Source organism: Vipera ursinii (assembly GCF_947247035.1).
Source record: "Vipera ursinii genome assembly, chromosome: 1".
NCBI lineage: Eukaryota > Metazoa > Chordata > Lepidosauria > Squamata > Viperidae > Vipera > Vipera ursinii.
The window spans coordinates 32588267-32606856 of NC_139512.1; the positions used below are offsets into that span (position 1 = coordinate 32588267).

The 18590-nt window shown below is 36.4% G+C and overlaps 1 protein-coding gene across 1 annotated transcript in view; it reads right to left on the bottom strand.

Annotated features, from left to right (window-relative positions):
• The window catches only part of KIF26A (kinesin family member 26A), a gene marked incomplete at both ends in the record, with an annotated part of 189985 nt that overhangs the window by 37939 nt on the left and 133456 nt on the right, over positions 1–18590 (bottom strand). Inside the window, one exon of the mRNA XM_083353389.1 lies at positions 5344–5527. Coding sequence (XP_083209515.1) covers positions 5344–5527 — 184 coding nt within the window. The remainder of the gene's footprint in view (positions 1–5343; positions 5528–18590) is intronic.

Here is an 18590-nt window from a genome sequence, read left to right on the forward strand (position 1 = left end):
TCCTGCCTCCAGTCCCCTAATCAACTTTGTTGCTCTTCTCTGCACTTTTTATAGAGTCTCAACATCTGGATGCAATATTCCAAGTTTGGTTTTACCAAGGCATGGTAAAGCAGTACTAACATTTCTGGATTCTATCCATCTGTTAAAACAGCCTAGGACTGTTGACTTTTTTGGCAGCCGGCAGCACATTGCTGGCTCATATTTAATTTGTTGTCCACTAAGATCCCTCTCACAATTACTGCTATTGAGCCAGGTATCACATATTCTACACCTGTGCATTTGGTTTTTCTTTTGTTGTTGTTGTTAGTTGCAAAGTCGTGTCCAACCCATCGCGACCCCATGGACAACGTTCCTCCAGGCCTTCCTGTCCTCTACCATCTTCTGGAGTCCATTTAAGCTCATGCCTACTGCTTCAGTGACTCCATCCAGACACCTCATTCTCTCGTCCCCTTCTTCTATTGCTCTCAATCTTTCCCAGCATTAGGCTCTTCTCCAGTGAGTCCTTCCTTCTCATTAGGTGGCCAAAGTATTTGAGTTTCAACTTCAGGATCTGGCCTTCTAAAGAGCAGTCAGGGTTGTTCTCCTCTAGGACTGACTGGTTTGAATGCCTTGCAGTCCAACGCAGGAGTCTGCCTCGCAGGAGTCTTCTCCAGCACCATAGTTCAAAGGCCTCACTACTTTGGTGCTCAGCCTTTTTTATGGTCCAACTTTCACTGCCATACATTGCAAGTGGGAAAACCATGGCCTTGACTATTCACACATTTGTTGGCAGGGTGATGTCTCTGCTTTTTAGTGTGCTGTCTAGATTTGCCATAGCTTTCCTCCCCAGGAGCAAGTATCTTTTAATTTCTTGGCTGTAGTCCCCATCTGCGGTGATCTTGGAGTCCAGGAAAATAAAATATGTCACTACCTCCATATCTTCCCCATCTATTTGCCAGGAATTGAGAGGGCCAGACGCCATGATCTTGGTTTTCTTAATGTTGAGTTTCAATGGTTTTTCTTTCCTAACTGTAAAACCTTACTTTTCTCAACACTGAATTTTATTTAGTTAGCTATGCCCAGTATTTAAATCTGTCAAGATCCTTCTGCATCTTGAGCCTATCTTTTGGAGTGTTGGCTGTTCCTGCCAGCTTATTATCATCAGCAAATTTGACAAGTTGCCCTTCTATGCCCTCATCTAAATCTTTTATGAAGATATTGAAGAGTACGGGGCCTAAGGCAGAACCTTGGGGTACCCCACTGCATACCTCTCTCCATATAAATGCAGTTCATTAAGGACTACACATTGAATGCAGTTGGCCAGCCAGTTATGAATCCATTTGGCCAGAGAATTCTGAGAGCTGAATCCATCTTCAATTTGCTGAGGTTGAGAAACATGGGTTTAGACAAATTATAGAATACCATTCTCCATCAATTTTAATAAAATCTATCAGGGAAATCAAAGGGATACTTCATACTGACATCTTTATAGTACATTGTGTCATGCAGGGACATCCACCAGGAGAGTCAAAAAAATCAAGATGGTAGCTGCAACGATATGATTAGAGCTGTTGTGTTGTGTTGTTGTTTTTTCATGCACGCATGCATGCAAGCATGCATTAAGTGTGTAATATTTTAAAAAGGGACAGGGTTTCAATTGTGTGGTCATCGCTGCCATCCTGATTTTTTAAAACACATACACCCAAATCCCTGTGGTGTCATGTAATAATTTATTGAGAATCTTCAACCTATTTTAAGCGGAAATAATTCTTGCCTTGCATATTTTTAAAATTTGTCAGCTCTCTAAAGAGGCCTAAAATGACCTCAAACTAATGAGAGGGAACTGGAAAGTGTAAAAACTGGTGACAAATCTAGCTGTTGTTAATGACACCCTTTCCAGTTCTATAATTCTGAGAATAAATTCTACCATAACTGAATTTAAATGTTAATGCAACTTATTTTTGAGGTCTCCCAAAACGCTCACATTTTTGAAGTTTAAAGCACTAACCTTTTCTCTTGCTCAATCACGGAGCAAACCTTTATCTGACAAGGTAATTTAGAAATATGTACACTCTGTGTGTGTGTGTGTGTGTGTGTGTGTTTCTTTAGTTCTTGTGCTTTTTATTAGGTTTTTCAAAGCTGCTTATTTCTCAAGAGAAAAACTCCAAAGAATAACAATAGTCAGGTCTGTGTGTGCTAATTTGCTACATGAAAACATATCTTTCCATTCCACACCCAAGTCAAGGTATGTCCACAGATCACCTTTTCTACATGTGTGCTTAAGTACTCAAAAATAATCGGTTGTCAGAATTTTTATGGCAGCAAAGAAGGGTTGCAGTTTTGTAAGTACAGTACATGGTAGAAGTCATGTACTTAGTAGTCTGGATTTGCAGGCTTTGTTGACTCAAGGTATTGATCAGGTTTGCTGCAGAGTTTCATCCCACACCCAGATAACTTAGTGCAAGAGTTAAGAAATGCACAGAGGAAAACTCACTGGGAATTGTGGAAAAGCATCTACAGCAAACCTGATTAATATCTTACTAATGACCTTCCAAAATCCTGAACCCAGCCACTAAATAGGTATAGCAAACTTTGGCTATCTCTGATCCAAACAATTTTTGTCAACAAATTGTACAAACCTATATCCAACAGAGGCCCTGGATTGCCATTGCCTGATGAAGATCTGACTTTTACTCTCACATTTGGGATTTAGTGACCACAAACTGACCAGGCCCTTTGTCCTTGAACAGCATCTTCATTAATATTATTTGTTACAGTATGTCTTATATATTTTTAACAAATCAATCTTCCTTCCTTCCTTCCTTCCTTCCTTCCTTCCTTCCTTCCTTCCTTCCTTCCTTCCTCCCTCCCTCCCTCCCTTTTTCCCTTTCTTCCTTCCCTGCCTGTCACTGTCATTATCCTACTTAGTTACTTCCCTGCCCCTCCTTACTTCCACATTCCCCCTCCTTCCTTCCCTCCCTCCTTCCCTTTCTCCCTTTTTCTACCCTGCCTCCCTTCCTTTTTTCTTCTGTTCCTTTTATCTACCCTTCTTCCCTCCCTTCCTTCCTCCCTCTTTCCCTTGTTCCTCCCTTCCTATCCTTCCTCTCTTCTTCATTATCTTAGCCATTCAGAGTTGCCTTGAACTATGATATAGATAGATGATAGATAAATAGATAGATATAGATAGATAAATAGATAGATAGATATACGTAGATACTGTAGTTAGATAGATATGAAAAACATCTTCCTTCCTCCCTCCTTTTTGCAAAGTTTAACAATCTGCATTAAATATTCCAGAATTTCAGCTGCAAAACAGAAACCTTAATATTTTACTTTATGAGACTATTCTCACATCAAACTCTTATGTTGTGTAGATATATCTAGAACTAATAGAAAATAATATAAGTAGCTCAGAATTGAACAATGCACTCTTTAGAGCTCTCTAAGTTTGGTTGTTTTCCTACAGACATTTTGCTACAAAACAAGGTAATATCCATATTTTGGTTGTATGATTCTAAGTGGCATATGTATGGGACTGTTATAGTTTTTGGACACTGTATTACAGCATTCCATGCATACAGTGGTGGGATTCAGCCGGTTTGTACCAGTTCGGCAGAACCAGTAGCTAATTTTTTTGTTGCCCATGCCCACAATGGACTTCCAGAAGCAGCATCCACACAGAGAACCAGTTGTTCACATATTTCAATCCCACCACTGATCCCATACATGCAACCAAAAGTATGGATCCAGTATGTAGAAGAGACGTCTGTCATAATAAAAAAGGAACAACTAGAGAAGATACGAAAGTATCAACTTCTTCAAAAGGATAAAATTCACAAGGGAAGAAAACAACAATAACATACAAGATATTTTCATCAGCAGAGGAAATGGTAGCAAATTAGAAACAAGTCTATTGTAAGACTACCCATGCAAACCAAATGCTCCATTACCAAAGTAACAACTCAACTTCCCACAAGAGGAGCTATACAAGAACCCCAGGAAAAGGAAACAGATCACCTATACAACATCTTCCAGCAAAATGAATATTATTAAAACTTGCCTGACCATACAACACACTACAGTACAAGCAATGCAAACTATGAAAAAGATAACAACTCAGAACCAACCAACTAAAGCCCTCCAAACCATCTTAAGTGAATCAAAGATCCAGTAGCCCAAGAAATAAAAACAGGAGTCATTTACAACATACAGTGTAAGGACTGTAACAGCCGCTATGTAGGGCAAACAGGCATATGACTAGCAGACAGAAGACACAATGAAAACTTCTTAATTTATCATTAATTTGCTTTCTTTGGGGTGGCCTTGGAGGCAACTCGGGAGTTCAGGACCAAGGCAACCATGGGCCTATCCTAGGTCATTCATGACACATTGACCACAAACCAGAGCAATGGCAATGTGATCTGAGAGGGGAGCCACCTGTGCCTTTTGTCACAGTTAGATCACATCCTGGTGACTTTGAGGTTCTTATCCCCCTCTGAAGGGAGGTAGCATCTATTGAACTGATCTGCCTCCAGCAACTGATGGATTTGGTCAGATTCCAAAGGGAACTGAGGGTTATACCTGAAACTCTCCTCATGGTCCTACTGAGGCTCTGGCCCAGGTCTAGATCTGAGAGGTGTCCAATGCCTTCAGTAGAATCATACCTGTAATCTCTCTTGGTCCATTCCTCCCACCACTCCCCATTGTTTATAGAAGAACGTAGGGAGCTGAAAAGGGTCAAGAGACATCTAGGGTGCCGCTAAAGGCAGATGAGGGATGAATCTGAATAAACATGAGTTAAAGCCGCTACTAAGGCCTACCTTGGTACAGCAGCAAAACTTCCAATATATCTCTGCTCATATGGTATCCAGAGAGTGACACTACATAAGGGACCCATGGGTAAGGAGGAGGGGTGAGAAGTTAATCTTCAGGCTGTGCAGAAAAATTCTGCACAGATAATTTTACCCAATAACTTCCACATAATCTTAGACATAAATATGAAAAAGGGAACGCCCATATTTGAAAAAGGGTTTCCCAGAGTTTCAGCGTAGTCCTAACAGACCTACTATTATCAATGTTCCAGCACTTCTCCAAAAGCTCTTCTTTGGGACTGCTTACTTTGCAGCAGCTTCCAGATGCAGCTTAGCAAAAAGGTGCCAATTGAAATTAAAATTTATTTCCATCCACTATCGTGATCTGCTTCTGAAATACCAGGAATCTGTAACCATGGATTACATTCTTGTCAACAAGAACAAACAGTTTATCTATATTAAATCAGATTCATTCCAGTCGGAATACATTTGGCTATCCAGTTCTTCATTATTATTGAAGAAACAACTAGAGAATTAACAGAGATTTAAATACCTTTCCAATTCCTGGGTTGTCTTTGACTTTTGATACAGCTCTTAAAAGGCATGGTGGTGCTGGAGGAGGATACATCTGTAGGATGCCACTAAAATTAGTGGCATAGAGAGAGACATCATGGGAATGCAGCAAAGGTGCATGATGCTTCTTTTTCTTTGAGGACAGGTTAAGTTTCTGGGCAGCTCTGAACAAAACAAGGCCAAGAAAAAAGTTAACATTATTATATACAAAGAGAATTAATATTGGCATAAAACAGATATTCAGCACCATGACCATTTGTTTAACAAATCAAGAAATTTTACTCTATAATTAGATTTTATAAGAATTTAAATGTCAGCAATAATAGAAATAGATTAAAAATGAAATGGCAAGATATTTGTGTATTTTTTATCTCTAAAAGAGTTTCAGTTAGATTCTAACTTTAAAAAAAACTTTGGCAGAAGCCTAGAAGAATCAAATTAAAGTCTGCCAGAACCTCAAGTCATAAAATGCTGAAAGAATCCAGTTATCATTTGCAGGGGCCAGATGGGCTTTTGCTGCTACTAACATTTATACAAAAGTTACATTAATTCGTACCCTAACAAGTTAAAAGACAAAGCAAAAACTTTTGGCAAAAGCACATTAGTTGAACTGAAGCTTGCAAACCTCCATCCCCACTAAACTATGTGTAAAAATCAAAAGAAGAATGGAAAGTTTTGGGAGCAGAGGTGGTCTAAAATCAAATCCAAGGCTGCCACAGCAACCAATTGGAATTTTAGCAGCATGGTTATGTGTAGGGTTATAAAATTTGTTCTTAATTTCCTTATCTTATATTAAAAAAATGCATTGAAGAGCACTTTTTAATGTTCCAAACAGTAGCACATTAGTTTGGAAAAAAATGATTTCCATGCACAAGCAATGGAGAAATCCATCTAATTCCAGATCAAGTCATTTTTCTATGTGTTCATTCCATTCCAACTCACATAAAGCTCATATTAATCCATACAAAACAGGGATTTAAATTTAAATATGCCATAGCCTTGCCTTCTTTCAAAGTTAGCATTCTAGAAGTCAGTTATATTAAAGCATTATTTTGGTATATTTTGTAAAGATGAAATAATAATAATAATAATAAACCTTTATTGTCAAAGTACATGGAAACTGAATGGCAAAATCTGAGAAGTGAAAAATCTGAAGGATAACCACCTCACAGCCCATGCATCAACAGCCATGCCCTCTTGAATCCCTCAATGGCCAAAGAGAGAAGACACAATGTGGTCCCTGGCCAAAATTGCCTATCCTTTCTTTAGGCTTAATCTCCATCAAGAATTGTGTTCTGCAACTCTTGATTATTCCCTATTTCCCACCCCACCCTCCACCCATAGGAATACAAATATTGCATTCAGATTATGTTTGTTTTGATGCATAAGCAACAATGATCATTCCTTAGCATGCAATTATGTATGAACAGAACAATACACTCATTTTCCTCTTCCGTGATCTTTTAACTTATAACCATGAAGTACATACCATTATTTTAAATTGTAAACTACCTTGGATACATTTAGCAAAATGATGAAAGTCTATTTAATGGAGTAACTAACAAAATAAAAGACTATAGTATGCATTACTAGGACAGTCAAGGCTGACTCTCAGTTCATTCTACAAACATAATATAACATCTCCCCACAAGAGAATTTGCAAGATGTATTCTATTTTAGAATGTAGCAAGGATCTCTCTTGAGCACAAAATATGAGCATATAACAGCACCAAAATAAAACTGAAATGCAGCATGAACCAAAGGCCACAGCAAATTGCTTTGGTTTGATAGCCCAATTTAATTTGCATGATGTTTATATAAACTGATTGACAGCTAGTACAAGAGTGTCTTGCAATTCTGAGATACTATTGATGTATTTCTGATACTCAGGGTTAAGATTGTTCTCTGTGACCAAACAGCCTTGAAATATTCACTGCTTTATAAAAAGACATCTCCATATTTTTGATGAATAGGAAATATTATCCATATTTTAGCTACCGTAATATGTTGTAACATGGAAGTAACAAATAGGAAAAAAATAGCTCTAGAGAACCTTTTCAATGCTCCATGATGGGATACATGAAATCCTGATAGATTAATGATTGCTTCAGTACAGTCTGCAGCTAGAGTCCCCTTGAGAAAAATATATAAAAGAGAAAAAAATGCCTAGATTGAATTACGCATCCAATGTTTATTCAGACACCCAGGCTGAGTGTTAATAGCCAGATACATTTAGTGCTCACAAGGGAATCCACAAATGAAAGATGTAGGTCAGGTATACAATAAAGGTGTTAGATTTGCAATAAAATCCAAGGCTACAATCTAATACTAGATTAAATTCAAACCAAAATAATTGTCAAAGGGAGAGCCAAAATTAGTTGGCATCTGGTTTGAATTGACTTTCTTAAAAATTGAAATTTAGATTAAACTGTGTTTCATTTCAATTCTGAAATAATATTATAGAAACTATTTTGAAGTCCTTTACAAGTATACTTATGGGCCACACTTAAACAAGAAATTGCCAAATTGCCAAAACTGATTTTGGCAATATATCATCCTTGTATGACCCAAACCTATTTTATGCAACTTTAAATATGTACCTAAATATGGAATCATCAAAATTGTAAAAAAAAATAATCATCATCAGCATCTTTACTTAAATCAGCAACATTATACCAAAAGAAACTGAAACAAAAAAGTATAAAAAACCTCAAACTGGAACAAGTTTCCTTTAGTATTGTATTTCACTGTTCTACATGTGAAAATAAAATATAGGTGGTCCTCAACATACAGCCATTTGTTTATGTTCAAAATTATAACAGTGATGAAAAAATGTGACTTATAACTAACGTATAACTAACTCATACTTACAAACATTGTAGCATCCCCTGTGGTCACATGATCGAAATTCAGCTGCTTGGCAACCAGCATGTATTTCACAAGGGCTGCAGCATGGGGGGGGGCAGGTGATTGACCACTGGCAACCTTCCCAGCTGGCTTCTGACAAGCAAAGTCAGTTGGTGCAGCCAGATTCACTTAACAATCACATGAATTACTTAACAACTGCAGTATTTTGCTTAACAACCATGGCAAAAATGACTGTAAATTTGGGCAATCACCTTGCTTAGCAATTCTGGTCCCAACAGTGGTCATAAATGGAGGACTACATGTAAATAATGTGCCCATGTTGACAGGACTGCAGTTACCTTTTTTGAATGAACTTATATTACATTTCAGGATAAACAACATTATGCAGGTCACATCAAAAAAAAATCAAGAAGCACTAGTAGCTGTAAGAGGAAAAAAAATCAATTTCTACCTTCCCCTTCCTTTCAGCTCATTCACTTTTCAATGTTTTGCAATGTGGCTTTCATTCATTTTTTTCCATACAGCTAAATCACCTCAATAGCCTTACTTCACATTGATCATTCACTTCTGTATTCAATCCACATTCATTCATGATCTATTTATTCTTAACTGTATATCTTTTTGATTTATAACAACTCCTACTGAGTGCAATTTGTTCTTGTTTGTGTTTTTCCTGACATACAGTACCTAATTTCCACTTCCATACAGTATAACAAAAAGCTCAGAAGCACACTCTTACAAATGTTTGACTTCTTTCAGCAAGTAGTCTTCACAACAGACCTCACAAAATTCACTACCTTTCTACCAGAGTTTGTATATTTTTAAATTTCTCAATTTTCACATCTTCACTAAACATTCTACCAAAATAGACAAATTCATCTACTTGAAAGTATTCACTCTATTTTGTCTGTTAAATTGCCCTTATCTGATTCATTATTTTGATACATACTTTTCATTGCAACATGTAATCTATCTAATATTCATTGCAAATCATTTGAGTTCTCACCCAACAATATGCCATTATCTGCATACCAAAGTACACACATGTTTATGTCTTCAACTAATACAACTCCAATGACACCACAAGCATCCTTATACATAATATATTTTAAAAACCAGATCATCAAACATCCTATCCTTACTTCCTGCTCAACAGGAATCATTCACTGAACATTTAATTTATTCTCCAAAATGACATAAATTTGCATAAATCATTGCATAATTCAGGCCTATTCATTTTATCATATGTGTTCTCTTAAATCAATGAATATTTTTTGTTTTATTTAAAATGTGTTTTATATACTTTTATGTACCAACATATGGAGAAAATGGATTGAGAAATATCCCGTTTTGAGCCCATTGATTAGGCAGTTGTATTGATAAATTTTCCTTTAAATTTCTCATTGGCTAAAGTATTTCCTTCATAGAGAAAGGAAGCTTCTAATCACATTTCTTTTTGTCCACTTATCATTAGACATAATTCTGAATGGAAAAATATGGAAACGTTGTTGGGAGGGCAGTTCAGAAACATATTGTACTTGTTCGTTGCATAATACTTAGAATCCACAAGAATCTTTTTGAGGATAACCTGTCAACTTTTATTTTGAAATCAGTGAGAAGGGTGAGGCAGAGATGTATAAAGCTAATATTAAATCATTGGAAGATAGTTAAATAGAAGCCACGCGTAAATATTCAACCTCCATAAATATAGTTCAAGCGAGGCAGAGATACAACTGCATGGTCCCAGTAATATTGCAATTCTGGCTTAATAATTTTTTTCACATCACAAATAAAGGTGTATAAGACTCTAAAGTCATATAAATTCTCCACAGCTCACAACTCTTGATAATGCAGAGCTCCCAGTTATGGGGAGGTTTAGCTGAATATATTGATATCTATCCAACAGAGCTTAGCAGCCCACAAAAACAGGCTTTCTCCGTTCTTTTTTTCCATTTTCTTCATATGTATTTCTCTGTAGAATAAGGCAATGAGGATGTTCTAATTTTCCATTATCAGCTAATTTCACTAAGGGAATTCTATGCTTAATACATCTGAACCACTTAATACTTAGGAGAGAGAGTTCAGTGCAATTCATGACTTCTCTCTTTCTCCCAGATAGATTCTATGAATGATGATGATGATGATGGTGATGATGATGATGATGATGATGATGATGATGATGATAATGATGATGATGATGATGATGATGGAAGGGACCTTGGAGGTCACCTAGTCCAATCCCCTGCTCAGGCAGGAAACCCTATACCATTTTGGACAAATAGCTGTCCAGTCTCTTCTTAAAAATGTCCAGTGTTGGAGTATTCACAGCTTCTGGAGGCAGGTTGTTTCACTGTTTAATTGTTCTAATGGTCAGGAAGTTTCTCCTTAGTTCTAGGTTGCTTCTCTCCTTGATTAGTTTCCATCCGTTGCTTCTTGTCCTGCCTTCAGGTGCTTGGGAGAATAGCTTGACTCCCTCTTCTTTGTGGCAGCCCAACAAGGTATAAAGGCTGCCATAAATAAAACTGCTGAATTTGACCAAAAAGTTTCAGTTTCTAATTCCTGATGGAAGATGACCTGATACCTTTTTTTTGCCCTGTTGCTCTTGTCAAATGGCATGTTGTCCCATACTATTGGTAGATATATTGGTAGAGCCATGGATATATCCATCAGCATTACTTTGTTCAGACCCTTTCAAAAATCACTGTAGTCTGGAGGTAATCTTGCAACATCGATCTCAAAATTTATTATATATAATATGAAAAAAGATTTCATTTTGTCGGACCTAAATCAGGGTTACTCCAGGGTTTAACTTTACTGGGAAAAGACCAAATCTCTTATCTCCATTTTCTACATAGTATTGCAGATTATGATAAACTGTTATACTGCCTTTGATCAACTTTTTCTAGTATTAAATAATCACGCACCCATACACATACATAAATATTGTTGCTTCTTCTCAGAGAAAAAAAATGAAAGCAGCTGTTATAGAGAGCAGTTAACAGTGAGCACAATACACAATCTTAATTTTACTTCAGCTGCATAATAAATGTCTCTGGAGCTTCCCAAAACATTTATGTATATATGAAAACATTCAGTCAAGCATCACCAACTGCCATGCTGGCTGGGTTGAGTGGAATTATAGTCCAACACATCTGGAGGGCAACAGCTTGGCAAGGTTTATATAGAGGGCACTAAAGTTCCTTCTGTAGGGGCAATTTCAGAAGCATCACCAGAAATCAGGAGCAAAAACAAAAATTCAGGAACTTATATGAAATTGCAACATAAGGCTCAAAATTCAAAGATTGCCAAATAACCACTAGATTCTGAACAACCTTCACACTTGTTTGTACAACAAAGTAACTTGCCACTCCCCGCCCCCCACCGCCCCTTGGAGTTTTCTGAACAACTGAATTATACTGCACCCACTGCTTTTTACGGCAGAAGAAGCAACTGTCATCATAGTGATTTTCCTTAAAGGAATTTATTAAAACTATAGGATAATGAAAACAAGCATGGCACTATGCCTGGAACAGCAGCAAAGGACAAGCAACGTTAGTTCCCAAAGAGCTTGCCAATTTTATAACATTGTCTGTGCACCAGCACTTGGCAAATATAGGCCAATAAATGCAGCCCCTGAGGGAAATAACAATATAGTTTTTAAGACAAAATACTATTGAAATGTCTTGTATGTTGCCTGGGCCAATTTTAAATTCTATACCAATGAAGAAAACTTATTGAAAATTTATTTCAGACTATTTTAAAATAGGCGGGATTTCTTTGGCCATATACAAAAATATTTCAATCAATAGAATAGAGCTGGAAGGGACCTTGAAGGTCTTCTAGTCCAACCCCCTGGTCAAGCAGGAGACCCTATACGATTTCAGTCTGTCCAGTCTCTTCTTAAAAGCCTCCAGTGATGGAGCACCCACAACTTCTGAAAGCAAGCCGTTCTACTGGTGAATTGTTCTCACTGTTAAGAAGTTTTTCCTTAACAAATCTTAATAAATTTCTGAAGAAATCTTCATAGAAAAAGTTACCAGAAAGTTACTTTGTATCTTGAACTAGATATAAATTGTTTTGCAAAGATGGCAGTCAATGGGGAAACTGCTTATTAAAATCCTGAAATGAATCTTGTGCATCTCAGCCAGCTAATGTAGCTTATTCATATGGCCAATGTGGATTTGATGCACTGTTTCTGCACTTCTAGTTATGTAACTAAAATATATGGTGACTGAATGTGCAGAATCAGGTCATGTGGGCAGCTTGATGAGATATCAAGGGGAAAAAAGGATATGAGAATCAGTGTTCAATCAGTCATGCAACCATCAGGTCCAGCAACCCTGCCTCCTAAAACATTCAACCAAAAATGGCAGAGGGAGGGAGATGGAGATGTCTTACCTCCCACTACTATCATTCTGTAAATGTTTAAACTTCTTATACTTATGGTGGCTAGTTCCTGCTAAAAAAAATCTTCCAGAATTTGCCATTAATAATCTCAGCCACAATTCTTCACTATGGAGTTAAAACAAAATTATCACAACAGTCTCCTTAGAAAGAAGTAGTAAATATATCAGTTTTAAAGCACATGCTTTATAGGAAAATACTGTTAAATATTTTCCCCACTAACTCCAATATATATATGGAAAATGTATCTACAATCACAGAGATCTGCTACAATGTTGGGCTGACAACCTCAACTACAAATGACAATGATATTATTTCTACATAAAGTGTTACAATATGGATATATTGCAAAGCATGGGGGTCCAATGCTAATCTCTTTCTCAGTAAATTATTATAAATTGGGTTTTCCAGTGCCTTCAGTAATCTTCACATACAATTAGGAAGTCTTCACCTGAATCCATGAAGGGTAATGGACATTAAGAGTAATAACAACCACACATGTCTGATTTAAGCAAAACCCTTACAGTCTGAGAAAGCTGGAGATACGTGTACTATCTTTTTCCTTGAGTTTGACTAATCTTCTGCAAAAGACGTAATGAAAAGGAACTGAAACACTCATTCCACCACCTTCTGATTCCCTCCCTAATTAATGCTTTTGAAATGTCACTATATATTATTTTCTCCTGTGACTGTGAGATCTACTGCCTGCATTTTGCTTAACTCTTTTTGTCTTTAATAGAAGTCTTTTAAGATGCTCCAGAGAGTTCTTCCCTCATAGTAAGGTGTCAGGGCAGAAAATAAAAACTAATATACAGCACATTGAGGAGCACTCAAATATCAAATGGCAAGGGATAGGCCTCTAGCTTGCTCTTTTCTCTGTGCAATTTACAGATTGCTAAATTGTATAGCTGAATAAAGAAAAGCCAAGAAACAGAAATGCAGGAAAACCAATTCATTAATGGTATTCATCCAGGGAACCAAAATTGAAAATAAATCATTATAGTATGCCTGGATAATTAAAGAAAGGTCTTAAATTCTCAATTCTAGAGTCTAAAATAGGACATTCCAAATTAGTGGAATCTGATAGATCTTTCACTATACTCTGCCTCCGTAAGAGTAGCAAAGAGTCTTGTGGTATAAAGATGAGGCCATTTATGCCTTAAGCTTATTTGTTATGGCAATGTTAATAATGATTACTGGAATAGGGAATTTAAGCAAAAGAATATATAACAAGCTTGATAATGTCAATCTTTCTTCAGATTCACTTCCAATGCTGGAAGCAAATCTAAATTTTAAAACCAAAATCTGAAAAAAGTCTGATGTTATTATTCAATACATGCATATTTTCCTCCAGAAAGAGGCTCTGAAAAATACCTACAGTTTTGCAAGTCAAAAGGGAAGCACAATTATAGATAGCACGATTTAGTTATTTGTGAATCACTGAAACATACAGCCATACCAAAGCTAGAGTGGTTCTACAACTAATTTTAAAACACCTTAAATTTGTTTGTGTGTGTTTGTGTATAAATGGCCTAACATGTCAAAAATATGAGGGTCAGGAGAGGGGCTTGCATCCATACATTGGTTATTTTAACTTATGAATGGCAGGTCTGTTGTTACCTCAGCTGCTGTTTTGTGTGCATTTTTCTCTTTTTTTATGCTTTTGTATTCTTTTAACACTACAATTTTTGGTGTTTAATAAATGTGAGTGTTTAGTAAACACAATAAATTTTAACATTAATTATTTATATTATTTATATCTTAACTGCCAGAGGTTTCTTTTAATGTTTTACTCATACCAATTGTTACAAAACGGTTCTTACAGAGTTTGGCAAAGAAACTGTACAATGGCACACTAAGAACAGTAGGTCAGCCAAGAGTAGATCCAGGAAACTGACTAATAAGTTGGAGCTGGTTGCTTCAATGACTGACCAGCAGGGGTGTCAAACTGCCAGCCTGCAGGCCGGTTGCATCATATGGAGGCCATGCCCACCCCAGCTCTGGCAATGCAAAAAAGGTCACAATATCATGACACATCATGTGACGTGGCAAGTTTGACTTCCATGAGCTAGAGAGATGCTGTTGAATGAACTAAAATCTGTTCATCATTTCTGATCTTTTTCAGATTTCACTGATTTGTATATATCTGCATATAAGGCAAAAGAAAGAAATGGCAACAGTTACACTAGCAGTCCTTCTTTAATATAATTAACTCTGCAGTAAAATTTACAGGAAGTTCAATTGTTTTTCTTAGAAAGTCATTCGCTTATGTTAAATGACTCAAAAAAAGTCATTTAACCAGCATAACAAAATGACATTTTGATTGATACCTTCTGTTGTCTGAAAGCCATTTCTCACACTGAATTTCAAAGACACAGGCCTCACCCCCTTTCTGATGAAAAAAAAAATATGCAAACTATTTTGAGTAATTCATTCAATTGGCTCCAAGCCAAACCAATGAACTTCAAAATACTAGTAAAAATTTGACACTTCGTGGACCTGGCTCTAAGCCAGAAATGCAGATTACCCCCATTCTAAAAAGTCATTTCCATGTCTCTTGAAATCAGGAATTTTTATCCTGTATATTTAATTTTTTTTCAAGAATTACCTTCCCATTCTTCCATTTTCTATGAAAAAAAATTCTGGATTAGATATTTAATAACGATAAATTTATTATCTAGACCATATTTACAAACTAGGATTGTGATCTTCCAGTGAACACCATACTATATTCATTTCAAAATATGCTCAATAATGTTGCTTTATAATAAATATAATAATTATTAAAATACATATTATTAGGCTTATCAACAGAAACAAATGGAATTGCTGTTCACCACTTTGAAACAAAATCCTGCATTGCTAAATCAAACCAAGGACTATCAAGTTTTCAAAAGTAGGGCCCAGATGCATGGATTAATTCATAGCAGGATAGAAAATCAAATTGGATGTCCACTTTCTTAAACATCCAAATTAATTATCATATAAAGCAAAGTAGCGGGAAATACTAGGTGATTGTTTAAAATCATACAAGATCACATAACCAATGAAGAAAAAGATACCTAAACTGTATGTATTCAGTAAAAGAAGCAAAGAACAATTGCAATGTTTTTTGCAGGGTGAGTGTTAAAAAAAAGCAAAATCTGTATCTTTTGGAAATAGCTGCCTTAAGGATAGAACTATTCCAACTACGTTTAAAACACAATAAATCAGCAAATAACTTTGTTTGGAAAAACTTATCCTAAGTTTTAAAACTACTTAAAATGTTGCTTACAATAACATCTGCCATTTTCAAATGCTGAGCAGGACTCATTGACAAGTTAAATTTCTTCAACTTTTTAAAATCTGAACAGTATCATTCTTTCAGTCCCAAAAACTTTTGGACTTGACATGAATATAAGAGTCCATGCTAGGCAAATCTATAAAGAAAAAAATTCCTTACAATGTAAAAAATATTCACAACAGATTTATATTTCTGATTATTAAATGTTAACATTCCCATAGCAGACAATGAAGAAAAATAAATTGAAATACAGTAGCTATATTAATAAAGTAAATGAAAGGTATCCACATTTTGAAAAAAAATTGTTTGAATCATCCAATGCATGGCTGCATGTCCCCATCACCATTTACAGGTAGTCCTCAACTTATGACCACAATTTAGCCAAAATTTATGTTGCTAAGTGAGAAATTTATTAAGTGAGTTTTGCTCCATTTTGTGACTTTTCTCGCCAGATTTGTTAAGTGAATCACTGCAGTTCTTGTATTAGTCACATGGTAGTTAAGTGAATCTGGCTTCCCCATTGCTTGTCAAAAGGTTGCAAAAGGGGATCACATGACTCTGGGACACTGCAACCGTCATAAATGTGAGTCAGTTGTCAAGCATCCGAATGTAAATCATGTAACCATGGAGATTCTGTAATGGTCATGAGTGTGAAAAATGGTCATTAGTCATTTTTTTAGTGCCATTGTAACTTCAGACAGTCACTAAATGAAGTGTTATAAGTTGATGACTACCTGCATACCATGTGTATAGACCAAAGCTGTTTCCAGTAGTCAAGGTTGTTTTTTTCTTTTCAAATAACTCATATGTCCATGACCTATTGTACTACATGGAGAAGGTATCCATGCATAGAGGTTTTTGGTGATAACTGAGTTAACCTGATTTTCTATGAAAGCAATCTGTTTCAAACAGTAGGACCGAAAAATATCATGAAATAGAGTTGTATAAAAGTCACACAAGTACACACGTGTTTGCACAAAATATCATTGCACAACTCTTTATTGAGCTTGGCCTGGGAGTCTTTAATCATAATATTGGCCTTTTATGGACTAACAGCCAAAACAGTTTATTAGAGAGAACTTATTTTCAGATTTACAGTCTTTAATAGATACTAACAAAAATAAACCATGCATTAGAAATCATAGCTGTACATAATGTAGCTGTTCTCTTTCTGAATACATATCGGACATTTTTGGTGAGCTTTTTTCTTCAAATACAATAGGAAGAATAATGTTAGTTTCCAGGGACTATATCTCACTGAAATCAGCTGGGCTTTCACAATTGCCACTGATTGTTGTGAGATTTATTTGTGACAAAGAAAAAAGAAAAAGAAACACCAATGCTATTAAAATGATAAAAAATAAAATGAAGTTTTCTTTGAAAGCATACTCTTAACAAAATTAGTGTGCCATGAAATTTGCATACACATTCCTTGGTGGTTTAAATGTTTTTCAGGGCAAAAGAGACTCACTGAGAGTCTAGAGGACATAAGGCTCTTCTAAGAGGCAAATGATACATTAAAATGGGATACGGGATTGGTCTGGTCTCAGGACCCAGAACACATAGCCTACTCACATGCCCCACTCCTTCACAGCTCACATCCCCATTGCAGAGGCACAGAATAACAGTACAGAAGAAGACACCCCTGCTCTACTCAGGGAACTGCTACCTCAAGACATTCTCAGCACTTTGAAGTAGAAGGTTTCTGGTGAAAGGCAAGGAAAACCCGGAGGAACCATCACCTCAAGCCATGTCCCAATGAAACCAACCTCTCTTTGTTCCCAGAGAGAAACTCAGCAGAAACCTTATTGGATAAACTTGAACCATAACCCAGAGGATCCTAATTCTTCCAGTATAAAGTAAACATAGTTTTCCTCTTGAAATGCTAATGAAGTGGCCGAGATTATTTATAAAACCAAACAACACGCAGATGAAGATTGCTTAGTTCTTTCATCACTGCCAATTATCTGCAGCCATAGGGCCACATCTCAGATTAATTATATACAGTCCTTAGTCTCACTTCAAAAGTCCATTCAGATCTTCTGTAATAATACCTCTCTTTTCCTGGAAGCTAGGAACTCAATTGAGAGGAGGAACTGAATTTTGATTACTCAATTTTGTCACCATTTCAAAAGCAAAAGTGAAACCAGGTGGAAGAAAAGAGACCAGAATGGCAAGGGAACAGTAGCCTTTGCACAGAAACAATTGTCAGGCAGAAGCATGTAGCAAATATTTACTAGGATGGTATTTAGTTTACCTCTCAGTGAAATTAATATGGTCAGAGTTTCTCCAGATTAATAGTAGCTCTAGGTTGTAGAAGACCCTTATAAAAGATACTATAGTGAGAAATGGGAACTTGGGATCTTCAGAGACTGCTGAATTATAACTCCCAGTATCTCTCACTAGTAATTCTGACAACTCCTGTGAATTTACATTTAGCAACATCTAGGACCATGGGTATGTCATCCTTGCTCTTGTGGAACCTCTTACTGAGCTAGTCTAGGTTCTGTTAGGTACTATCCATCCTACTTATTGATTTGCCCAATATACAGTTACGAAGTAGGAAGGTTTATGGTAGTGAATGGGTTCCCCCCCACTGGGGTTCCTGTTTGCATGCTTAAAGAGCTAAAAATAAACTAGTATGCACAAAGAGATTATTGCCATTCCTTGAA